Source organism: Dendrobium catenatum, unplaced genomic scaffold (genome assembly GCF_001605985.2).
Source record: "Dendrobium catenatum unplaced genomic scaffold, ASM160598v2 fragScaff_scaffold_589, whole genome shotgun sequence".
Taxonomy (NCBI): Eukaryota; Viridiplantae; Streptophyta; class Magnoliopsida; order Asparagales; family Orchidaceae; genus Dendrobium; species Dendrobium catenatum.
In genome coordinates, this window is record NW_021319051.1 from 978,676 (window position 1) to 992,263 (window position 13,588).

Sequence of the window (13,588 nt, forward strand, 5' to 3'; positions counted from 1 at the left end):
TTGTTAATTTTAGAATATATATATAATGCACCCTACCCCTCCTTGTGTGCATCACATTTTTTGAAAGAGTGACTTTCAAGACATTCATATTATGTATTTACACTGATATGTGAATAGTTATGAAACTTAATATAAGTATAATTAGTAAATACATATCATTCAAATCTTGAAGCTACGGAAAAAAAAAAAAGAGTTTCAAAATACCTAAATTGGGCAAATAGTCAAGCTTTTTTCTTAGAGCCTCAAAAGATAAGGCACAATAGAAATATCTTGCCATGTTGTGAAGTCTAGGGCTTTCGAGGAAGAAAATAATTAGAAATACAATTACATATATGTTACCGGAAGTAAAAAGATGATCCTGGGGGGTAGAAGATTTATGTTTAACAGAGAGCACCAAAAAAGAAAGAAGGTTCAAAAGAAAAATGTTTCTCAATTTGGATGAAATTAGTCAAGTGTTTATGATGACAGCTATATATTTAATGTATATGTAAATTTTTGGTGCTAGATAGATAAAAAAATTATTAGATATATAACTATAAATATTTCAAATGATATGGAAGTGAATTCCAAAAAGATTAAAGTATTATAAAGTTAGTCGTGGGAGCTGCGCCATGTAGTCCGGCTGGTAACCCATGCGCCAAGTGGATTAATAAAAAATAACAGTAAAAACGGTGGCTTCACGCATCAATTGGTGCTTGACTGGTGATCGCTTCCTATCTGCAAAACGACCCTCTCAAGATACATACGTAAAATAGCGAACAATATAGCTTTGACCACATATCGAAGGAACAGGCCAGACGGAGCTCATAGATTCTTCGGCATCCGAATTAAGGAAGGACGATGAATCCGCCCTCCTCCTCCTTCCTCGTCTTGCTCTATCTATCACTTCTTTTCCCTCCAAATACAATCACGGGGACCTCCCACGCCACCGGAGAAGTCGGCGTCCTATCTTCGAGTTCGCGGTGGATCGTAGACCAGAACGGGCGTCGTGTCAAGCTGGCCTGCGCGAACTGGGCGGCTCACTTGGAGCCAGTGATGGCGGAGGGGCTCGATAAACATCCGTTGGACGACATCGCCGGCGCTGTTAGGTCAATGGGGTTTAACTGCGTGCGGCTTACTTGGCCTGACTACCTCGCCACCAAGGCTTCCATTGCTTCGCTCACTGTCAATGAATCCCTCCGCCGCCTCGGCCTCGTTGACTCGGCTGACGCCGTCGCCGTCAACAATCCCCAGATCTTGAACCGAACGCTCATGGAGGCGTTCAAGGTGAGCACTAATTTCACTTACACAGGTTGATTCCCGCTTGCGAACTTTAACTTTCGTACCTTTCATTTTTAACCAATTTGCGAGGTAATGGTTGGTGTTATATTCTTGGATTATTTAGGGTTTACTTGGTCTAGGAATTTTGTCAATGTGTAAAATAATTTTATAAGATATGTGGGCTTAGTTCCTTAGTGGACTAAAAAGAATTTTAAGATTGGATTTTTCGTGGAGCATTGGATAAATCTAACAATCAAAATCATTTGTTGTTTTTGTCAACTTTTATGGGATTATTTATATATGAATTATGGAGGTTCTAACTGGAATTATTTGACCCAATCCAAATTAAGTCATCCAATTTTATAATTAAAACGTTTGATTGGGTTGAATCCGTTTAAGTCACCGATCAAGCTGAATTTTAATTTAAGATTTCCAAACAACTCGATCTTTAATCCAATCAACAGGATGTGGTATCCACTCTCGAGATCCACAACATCATGGTAATATTGGACAATCAAATAAGCATTCCTGGTTGGTGCTGTAGCAAATTTGATGGTAATGGCTTCTTTGGAGACGAATACTTTGATACCGATGAATGGATTGAAAGCCTGAAAATAATGGCAGCAACCTTCAACTCCTCAAGCAATGTTATTGGGATGAGCCTCAGGAATGAACTTAGAGGACCAAGGCAAAATGTCGCTGATTGGTACAGGTATTTATGCCAACTATATCTAAGACAAGCCAAACAAGTAAAATTTTTACTCTTCTAAATATCTTTGTTGTCATGTTATTTGACTAAGATACATGCAAATGGGAGCAGAAGCAGTGCACTCTATGAATCCCACTGCTCTAGTGATTCTTTCGGGTTTAGATTTTGATAAAACCCTCACCTTTCTTTACGACAAGCAAGTGGAGTTGACATTCAAAGGGAAGCTTGTTTTCGAATTGCATTGGTATGGTTTCTCAGATGGTGGAGACTGGGAGAATGGAAACATCAATGTAGTTTGTGGAAATGTATCAAAGAATATGTTGGCCAGAGGAGGTTTTCTGCTAGAGCAGGGCTGGCCCTTATTTCTGTCTGAGTTTGGAGTAGACATAAGGGGTAATAATCCAGGCGATAATCATTTCTTGAGCTGCTTCCTCAGTGTGGCAGCTGAACTTGACTTAGATTGGGCCATCTGGGCATTACAAGGAAGTTACTATATTAGAGAAGGCCAGCCAAATCTTGATGAGACCTATGGTGTGCTAAGTTGGGACTGGAGTAAACCAAGAAACACAAACTTCTTACAGAGAATTTCAGCAATACAATCTCCTTTCCAAGGCATGCAATTTTTTTTTTCTATTCTTTGCTTCTTATTTTCCTTCTTATTTTGCTTACTTTGTTTTCTTGAAATAGATAGTAACATTGATTTTTGATTCAGGACCGGGCCTTTCCAATAGATCACTATACAATGTCATATTCCATCCATTGACAGGGCTCTGTGTTCTTCAGAACAAAATGAATAGGAAACCAGTTCTTGGTTCATGTGCTGAGTACGAGGCCTGGAACTATACATCAGGACATAACCTAGTGCTGAAGGATTCAGGACTCTGCTTGATTGCTGAGGCTGAGGACAATGAGGTAAAGTTTGGAACCAACTGTGAAAGTTTGAGTTCAAAGTGGGAGCTTATAACGGATTCACAGATGCTCCTATCAACTAAAATTAACAGCAATGGTAGCATCGTATGCTTGGATATCAACCCTGATAACAACCTTATCACTTCCTCATGCAAGTGCCTTGTTGAGGAAGGGTCATGTAGTGGTGAAAGCCAGTGGTTTAAAATAGTTTATAGTAACAGAGAAGAAAGTTCATCTTTTTCAAAATTGCTTTCGGTTTAAGGGAACTTTCATTCTTGTTAAAATTGTATTATTCTTGAGCGCTTCCTTGATTGATAAAATTCACAGTTGCCTCAACAATATGAAAATGCATTTTCATACTTGTAAGATTTTTCATTGTCTAAATTATTGTGTGCTTCCTTTACTGTATTATTCGGAGCTGCCCCAACATTTAATTTTTTTCACTTTCTTTTTGACATCATTTTTGAATGAGGTCATTTTCCCTATATCAAATATCAATCTTCATACATCAATCATTGAACCATACTTCAAACTCTAAATCAAACTATGTATTATGCATTGGCATAGTACCTTGATCAATGACATATAAAACCATCACTTGACAATTACCCCTTCCTGTCATTTGATCATCTGATCTACCACTTGAAAATCACCAAATGATTTCCAGTGATATGATCATTGCAAAGCTAAAATTCCATCAATTATTAATCTCCATCGATCAATTAAGACCCTAAATCTAAAAAAAGTATTAAATTCATCTGTTGGCAGTCCCCAGTGATAGTTGGCTGATAATGTGTTCAATTACTGATGATCATGGATAGTTGTTAATGATTTGAGTATTTTAAACTCTAAATCATTTTGAATCATTGATTAAATCAAACCTAAATCCAAACAAGTGACTAAACTCATGGACAATTCAAAACTCCAAAATCCAATGTTAGAACTAACTCAAACCCTTTCAAACCCTTTGATCCATAACCTATTTTTTTAGAAATTTTCATCACCCATAAACCTATCCATGTGACATTGGATTCATGATATATATGTCCCTGGGGTCAACCATATTAGTTTGATGGTATTTCAAGATCCCTGACTCCTAAAACTAAAAATATTTCCATTGGCTATAAAATCTTCATATATTTATGGTATATGCCACTTAACATGACATATTGTGTTTTTTGACCTTGGAAGCCTCTCCAAACTCATTTATTATGATCATCATCACTAGCATGATGTATTAAACTAGCATTAAACCTTGGTTGATCGTGGTTGACCAAGGTGACCATAAAACCCTAAAATCCTAAATCAATAAAACTAAACTTTCTTTAAACCTCAATATGGCTCAGTCAAACGAAGGTATTTAACCTCCTCCATCATATTCAAAATCTGATTCGGAGTGCATTGAACCAAATCTCAAGCCCTGATCAACCTTGGTTGACCCACTCAACTTAGGTTAACCCAATTTCCCTTTTACCCCTTTAAGTCAAATTACATGCATGTAGACCCCACTAAAACTAGGGACCATCTTTAACAAATCCTAAACATCATTTAGAATGTATTGAACCAAGATAAAATCAATGGCCAAACTTAGTTGACAAAGTCAACCTAGGTTGACTAAAGTGCCCTTTTAGTCCTTTAACATACATTTGAACTAAATGACCTTCCCATTACCTAACACCACCTCTAACAAACCCTATATAACATTTAGAATGTACTGAACCGAGTTCCAACACTTAGTCAATCCTTGTTGACCAAGTCAACATAGGTTGTCCAAAAGGCCATTTTAGCCCTTAAACATACATGTTGAACTAAATGTCGCTACCAAACTATGGGACCACTTCTATTGTGTCCAAAATATTATTTGGAATATATTGAAACCATCATTGACCCTTGGACAAACTTGGTTAACCAAAACATGCCTTATTCACTTTAAAAACTTAATACTCGTATTTTGACCTCACCATTGAACCAAACTCTAAGAGATAGCTCATTGGATCCCCATGAGTCATTAAAAAAATATTGAGCTCTTAGGCCCACCTGGTTTAGTTATTTGGGTTGAACCAAGTGAACCAAAAGGGGAATTTTGTGAGCTAAAACCCAACCCTTTTAAAATTTAATTGCCTAAATTACTGTAGCAAGTGTGTTTTTACGCAATGTATATTAACCATGAGTCCCAACTCATGGTTTGACCTGTGTAAACAATTTTTGTTGAACCAAGCCACCCAAACCAACTTTCTATGGCTTAATCTCTATTTAGCCGAAGTTGAACTCAACATTAGCTTGCAATGAGTCTAAACATTCCTCCTACATCACATGTCAAGCTCATGCTACCTCATATGCTTATGTGGCAATATTCTCTAAAACCACCTCTATACAATCATTAGTTCAACTAAAACTTCCTCACTAAAAAAATAAAAAACAAATAAAAAAAAACCTAAAACTTCCTCACTAATAACCCATGCCCTTTTCAAACTCTCTAGAACCATCCCTTGGATCCTATTGGTATGTCTTTAACTGCATGGTTGCTGGCCTCGACTTAGGTGGCAAGATCCAAGCCCTCCTATGCATTATCTCTCTCCTATAAATGCCCCCTCCTCTTAGGAAAACGATTGATCAAATCATTTCCCCAGCTCCAAAATAAGTTCCATAGCTCCCCATAGCCTCCCTTTGCTTTGCATAGTTAAAAAAAAAAAATGCAAACCATCAAGAGTGGATAAAAGGAGAGAGAAAGGATAATTTCTGGCCAACTTCTGAGCAACTAGAATCTAGCTCCTAGAGTCTTCTTAGAATTTGAAGAGGATCCTTCAAGCAATTCATAGAGTTCAAGATGTCGCAAATTCACCATAGGTTTGTAAGATATCTGCATTTGAAGTTTAAATTTCAAATTGAAAATACCCAAAGATCCCAATTCTTGGAGCCTCCTAACTCCAAGCATTGAAAGCATAGAATATCTCTAACCTCAATTTCAAATTTTGTCAAATTTGAATGGTTGGATTGGAAGTTATGAGCATTCAAAATTTAGTTCATTTTGAACTAGATGGATCAGATCCATTTGATATATCCAATTGGCCAACTGAACAACCTATATCAAATAAACTACGTGCGAGTGCCTTGAGATTTGAATGTGCGTCTATTGAAACCATGTGTGCGCCTTTGTGGCCACATCTCCAATGTCTATGCCTTCACGGTTTGATCCAACCGTTGGATCAAACGTCTGATGTGGTTAAGTTACTGCGTCGATCGTTGATGTGTATCCTATCAATGATTACCGCACTATATGATAAAAATCGCCACACTAATTATTGGTAGTGACAACTAAATGCATTTAAGTAATCCAAAAAAAATTATATACTTTAATAAATCACATAATATATATTTCTGCTCCAAATTAAGTTATATTAGGCTCATTAGAAAGGGCTGTGACTGCACTTTATTTTAAAAATATTTTCAATAATTTTTTACCAATAAATGGTTTGGAAATTAGAGATGAAGGTTTTACATTTTTCTTTATTTTTTCAAGATCCAATTGTCCAATTGAGCTTAATTTTGGAGGGTCGATTCTTGAGCATGTTATTTACATGTTGTAATTTTCTTGAGTCATAGTGAGCTCGGGGTTTTTATGATTTGAATTTCCAAAGTTATGTGTTAATTGTGGACCCATAACTTCAAAAATTCCTAACGTTTAGAATACTTAAAATTTTCTTGTAAATTTTCTGTGGAATGTTTTTATTCATGTAAAGGCTAGTTAGCCACTAAGTTTATCCTAATAGTGTAACTCCTAAAACAAATTATCAAAGCTTTAGATGGTATTTATCTTTGATGACTAATTTTAAAATATAGGGGTATTTTTATAATCCCAACATAAATGAGTTTAAAATACATGTATTCATTTACATATGTTTCAAATTTTACTTTCTTTGAAGGTCATTTAGTAAAACCAAGATTCATCCACATAATTTACTCAGGATCTTTCAAAATTCATAATAAATTTAAAGTAAATGATAAAATTACATTTAATATATCAAAATTCTTAGAATAAAAAGCTTAATAGAGGAAAAATAAAAGACACTTAAAATTCACTCAAAATAAAAATTAATTTAATAGTAAAAAAACTAGAAGAACTAATTAAAATAAATAATTAATATATATATATATACACCGAATAAGTTTTAAACACTTGAAATCATTTATTCACAGCGTGGTCAAGTGTTTGATTAAATAATTTTTTACAATTGGAAAACATTCAAGATATTTGGAGCTGATTTAGTAAAATAAAAAGAATAGAAAAGTATATTGAGTAAATAATTATATGAATCCATTAAATTACCAAACTTTAAAAATTCACAACTAATTATAGAGAACTCCAAATCCAAAAAATTCAATGGCATTGGACTCATCTCTTGGTCTAATTTTTTTTTTTTTTAAATTATAAGAACTCCAGAACTCACTACAAATAAAAAAGTTAATTATTTGAACAAATTTTATTCATTCAAATAAATACTAAATTTGTAAAATTCATAACTTATTAATAAAAATTCAAATATAGTAAACTCAATGGTGTTAAACTCATAATTAAATCTAATATTTATAAAAAAATATTAAAATGTTAGAAACACTACAATAAAAAAAGTCAAGAAATAAACTCCGCATTAAATGCAGTCACACTAGAGGAGTTACTCAAATCTTAAAATTTTAAAACTAATCGTACTGTACTATTTCAAATCATATTAGATGATTTATCATGATATTTCCTCCAATATGAAGTTAATTAAATTATGTTTTGATTTTTTTTTTTTTTATTGTTCATACTATACAATCTATGTTTGTATAAACAACTAATAGAGTACGAAATGGGTACGTACCAGTTTGTCCCAAACAAACTCACTTTTTTTAACTATTCATACTGTACAATGTCTATTCATACAGATGACTCACAGAGTATAAAATGGATGCATACACATAATGTGTTATACACATGTTCTTACAAAAAACCCTCCATACATGTAAAATATAATCTATGAATAACATGCATAATGACTACAACAAATGCAAGTATCCACGGGCCACTATAGAACTCTTAGTACACTTGGTCTATTATCCACGAACAAGATACAAAGTGACTATATCAAGTGCAAGTGCTTATGAGATACAGTGGGAAACTCATCATGCATAAAATAAGCTATCTACGAGCATCTACAAATGTAAAGTAGGAGATTCATTAGTGTACTATAATCCACATATATAAAGAAATATGTAGTGCATGACAGTCTACCTGTATAAAGAAGCAAACAACTCAATCTAAAAGCTGCTACAATATGCCATCGGATCCACAACATCTTTGCAAGCGGACTGAAGGCATTTATAAATATTGCAAAATACCTCCGTACATGCACAGTAATTTGTATAGACATAAGTATACAAAAGGGGTAAATGCAATCATAATACCCACATGGGCCTCGACGAGCTTGTTATTAGTACACATGTGACGTCTAGGGATGCTGTGCGGGTCAATAAGAGAATTCAAATTCGAACTTGATCCTCCTTTGAGAATTAATAGGAGTCGATAGGGTTCAAACCATCAAATAAATATACGGTGGTGGTGACTTATATATTTGTTTTAATACAATCATATTAGGCCTTCAAGGCCTATAATCAAGAGAATTCACTAAAAAAACATAAAGCCTATGAAACCCGATCTTTCTAAGCAGGTAAATAGGAGTAGATAGTATTCAGGCCATTGAATAAATATACAGTCATGAGCTCGACCGATATATTTATTTTAATATATTTATATTAGGCCTTCAAGTCCTATAATCAAGAAAATTCACTAACAAAATTATAAGCTTATGAGAAACCTAATCCTCTATCGACAGGTTGATAGGGTTGACTATGCTTAATCAAATAGAAATGACCCCAAAACCCCCGATGATGGCAGTGTTGAGTAGAAAATATCAACCAGAGGGATCCATTTCTAAATATTTCAAAATGTCATCCCAAACACTTAAAATTTCAAAGATTCTAAAGATTATCCAAATCCAAATATTTAAAATTGAAATAAATCCATCAAAATAATTAAAGCAAAATCCATCCACCCTCCATAATAGTTTGGCGAGGTGAACAATTAAAATTTACTTCAGCTCACAAAGATCTAATGCCAATATCAAAAATATCACTAGAATCCATTCTCAAATAATCTTTTGTCAATAAGGATGTGGTACATGTCCTCTAACTGATGATTTTATTATCAAATGGTATTGCAGGATAAATGGTTATGACCTGTGGCCCTTTGAACCAAGTGATTTTACCACCAAATGGCACCACACAATACCGATTATGGCCACAGCCTAAACATTCCTTAGTGACATTAAATTATTGAGATGTGAATCAATATGATATGATTAATAGGGCACAAAGCCCTATGTTAGCTAAGGTGGATTCAAATTTGTCCCCTTAGAAAAATATCTAACCCAAGTCTAAAATGTCACGTTGGACGAAGCAACCCATGGCTGCCGACAAGAATCATTCTGTCAGGTTGGGTCGACTACGTCCTTTGATTGAGCAGATCATGTACCACGAAGGCCTGGGATGACGAAACCATGGGATCTTGATTGCGTCCATCATCCATTCCCCCACCATCCGCTTTAAGTATAAGATGGTGAAAATTTCTAACTTTAAATATAAATATCCAAACTCTCCAAATTTCCAAACCTATGCTGCTACTATATGCCAGATAACATGTATATTTTACGTATATGATTGATGACTAGCCTTAATTAAAAGTTTTCTCTCATTATCAGGATGAGTAATTAACTATAGGTGCTTGTGCCTATAGGAAACTAGAACTCATATCATAAAGTCCTCACAAAATTTGGGTAAAATCTCTAGGTAGTGTCTTATCTACAAACCCATCTTGATTCTAAAATTTTTCCCAAAACCTAATTCGTTAATACTCCCCCGAAGAAGAAAATTCAACAGTCAGGCGGAGGCCGGGGCCAAATTTTTGGAGCCCACAGGTTGAAAAGAATATTTGCTAACCTCATATAGTTATATCATCTCTTTAAGAGCCTAACATATTTTACATTCTATGTCTAGTTATGCAAACATATCATATGTGTAGTTAAAATCTAGTATAATGTATAGCTAAAATCTAGTATGATGTATAGCTTTGATGTATGAATGCAACAATGATCAGGAATATTAAAATTGACACTATGTTCATTAGAGAAGTATAATATTAAAAATATTATTTAACTTTAGAGCACAAGAATCTTCATTAGTACTTAATATATTCTCTATATCATATAAAAAATTTGAGAATTAGCCAGACATGAAAGAAAAGAAAAGCAAACTCATTTCATTGAAATCATAAAATAACAAAAATATAAGAGAATGGAATCACTAGAAAAGGTCAATGTATCTTATCTATACTTCTTCTTTCTTAACATACAGAGTAGCTTAAATAAACTTTGACTAAACACTCTAATGATTATATCTAATACAACCCTAATCTCTCTTAGAATTGTGTCTAATAGAGATCTAAAGAATTACTCTAAAACCTATTAAAATTATACAAGTGACTAAACTCACATACAAACATACCATAATGATTATTTATTGGAAAACTAGAGCTGTGGTGCTTGAAAGATTAATGTAGATGTACCCATAAATTATACTAATGTAGTTGAGTCAATATTTTTTCTTTTATGCAGTGCTTGCTAATGTTAATCAATAACTTGGTGAGCAATCACATCGCTTCACTAGTAGATCATGTCATTTGGATGTTACAACTATCATACTATGGTGCTGCTGACTTTCGAACACAATGACATCGAAGTGGCAAATTTAATGCTAAGATGTTATAGATTATGACACCATGATGCTTGAAGATAGTGAACTCAGTGTTGCCAAGGTGATAATTTTTACACCACAACACTATTAAATAGAGAAGTCTACGTTTCCATGTCAATAATGTTGCATTTTGATTGTGTCCATGGTGGCGCAACGACATTGATTCTTCAAACATCGTGTTGCTAGATGATGCTTAAAATTTTGTGCCCTTTTTATATTTTCCAGGATGACTCAATAAAAACATCATGTTTTATAATATAGCATAGAAAATAATACATTATTTTCACTTATCAAATTCTTCCCAGCTTAAACTCTTGCTTGTCCTCAAGCAAATATATTTTTTTTTCATTCTAATTAAATAATTACCAAAGTAAAAATTGATATTTTTAAATTGCCGAAATATAAGATGATGCATCATAGTCTAGAAATAGTAGAAAAATGAATAAAGTAATAATTCTAGTTTGGAAAAAAATACTAATAATTATACTAATCAGACATCTTAGTTATTACTTATTTTGAATTCACAATTTATAGATTTAATTATTAATTTTGAATGTTAAAATGAATAACATAGCTTAATTATTAGATATGTTAGTAATTAAAGTTCGAACTTCATTAGTTCACCAACATTTGTACTAGTTTTCTTATTTTATCTTTTATGAATTAAAGTATAAGATTGAAATCATATTCTAAGCTTTTAACTAATACTAATTTTTTTATAAACTCGTCTTTTCTTTTTCTTCTATTTCTATTCTTTTTCTTTCTAGAACTATTTTCATAGTTCTTTTTTATTTTTTATGGAGTACATAGCTAATGATTTTAAATATCAGTTTTGCTACAAATCCTTTTACAATCTTAATGAATTTTATGAAAAAAAATTAATAATATTACCAATTCTAAATTCAAGCTTCCTATGATTTTTAATTTTAATCTACTCTTATCTAATGTTTAATCCTAATTGTTCATCTTTATTTCAAAAATTAATGCATAGAGGTATAACTTATATATTCAAATTAAAAAAAGAACTTAAATGATCTAAGTTAGTTAATTATTAGTTTTTTCACTCTACAAAGTGTAAAAATTGTTCATTAGAATTATGATATAAGATTTTACTATTATCCTAATTTTATATAATTTTTTATTATCATTTTTACTATGATTAATTACATAATCAAAATGTATGGGATTAATGAAAGATGTTGAAAATAATTGTAAGCATGTGGGGAATTTTAATAAAATATAAATTAAAACATAAATAATAATTAAAACTACACATACTTTCGTATGAATGATAAAAGGTGCATAAAATATGTGATAACATAACATAAATATAAACATGTTGTAAGATAACTAGTGTACTAGGCACCATAAGTACTATACTAGCTCCAATAGCCAAAATAATAAATCATGCTCACACTACACATACCAATTTCTCATATAATTGCATCCACCTTTAAAGTGCATTCTCCTTCAATCTAAGTAAAGAAAGTTATGTCATTTTTATGTTTGGAAATTTTGAAGGTAGGAAATATATAGCAAAAAACTTATGATCCAACTTATTTCAAGTAGTTGTGAAGTATTAGGGAAAAGAATTCAACCACATCTTAGCTTTATCTCTTAGAATAAAGGAAAATAATCTAAGTATAATAGCATCATCACTGACACCATTATACTTAAATATTACACAATGTTTTAAGAAACTTATTAAATATATAATGGGATCTTCAATAGGAATTCCCCAAATTAAGAGTTTTGAACAATTTGAATAATGGATTGTTTTAATTCAAAATAATTAGTTTGGATTGTAGGTATATTAATGCTCTGATGAATTCCATCTAATAAAGGGTTTGAATAATCCTTAAGAGGTTTAAAATGATTTTTCTCTAACTCAGGTTTAGTCATTTTAAAACCTTTTTTAGTTTTTCAAATTTTAGAAAAGGCTCTCTCAATTTCAGGGTAAATTGATAAAAAGTTCCATTCTATGGTTATCAATCATGTAACAAAAAATATACGATTAGTAATCAAAGAAATCATTAATAATAAAAGATGTAAGTAGATCTAACCTTGCAATTAATTCAATAATATAATTAAAATTTATAAAATAAAAAATATGTACCTGACAGTTGTGCCAAAAACTCGATAAGGGTTATGGAGTGCACTTTTGAAGTATAAAAAATGTTTAAGGCTTTATCTCCCCTAAATAATATTTACATTTTCTTTGATATAAGAAAAACAACAAGCCCCACTTAATATATGCAAGTACACGTGTAAAATAAATTATTAAAGTGATAGAGTAGAGTGTTTAACCCATGAGGAAGTATATTTTTTAGCCATCAACTACTATTATTTACTCTAATTGTAAAATTATCCTACTAAAATAAAAATATTGGTTGTGGAGATTCAATCGCTAAATAAAAATGGTAATATAATAAATATAATATTTAGATAAAGTATTTTTGATTGATGAATATAAATTGCATATCTTTCATACTGAAATTTGTATTTTTAATGTGATTCAAAACATATGCATCGCTAGATCTCTATCAAGCTTGTATAGGTGAAAAGGATATCTACTGACATCCTACAGTTATATCATCTCCTAAAAAATCTTACATATTTTATATCCTATATCTTGGTATATAAATATACTATTTTAATATTCCTCATTGTTCTTGCATTCCTCTATCCATGTTATATATCACATTAGGTTTTAACTATACATATAGCTTCTATGTGTATTAAATAAAGAGTGGAAAAATATTGAAAATATCATTTAAGTTTAGAGCACAAAAATCTTTATTAGTACTTAATATATTATCTACATTATCAATCCAAAACTAGAGAACTAGCCATACATGAAGG

General features: G+C 32.1%; 1 protein-coding gene across 1 annotated transcript; it reads left to right on the forward strand.

Moving 5' to 3' along the window:
* The first annotated feature begins 715 nt into the window (after positions 1-715).
* Positions 716-3,289, forward strand: LOC110114372 (glycosyl hydrolase 5 family protein). Its single transcript, XM_020847235.2, has 4 exons — positions 716-1,266; positions 1,725-1,972; positions 2,061-2,581; positions 2,682-3,289. Exons 1-4 carry the CDS (start codon positions 841-843, stop codon positions 3,137-3,139), a joined length of 1,653 nt encoding a protein of 550 aa, XP_020702894.1. The 5' UTR covers positions 716-840; the 3' UTR covers positions 3,140-3,289.
* The last annotated feature ends 10,299 nt before the right edge of the window (positions 3,290-13,588 follow it).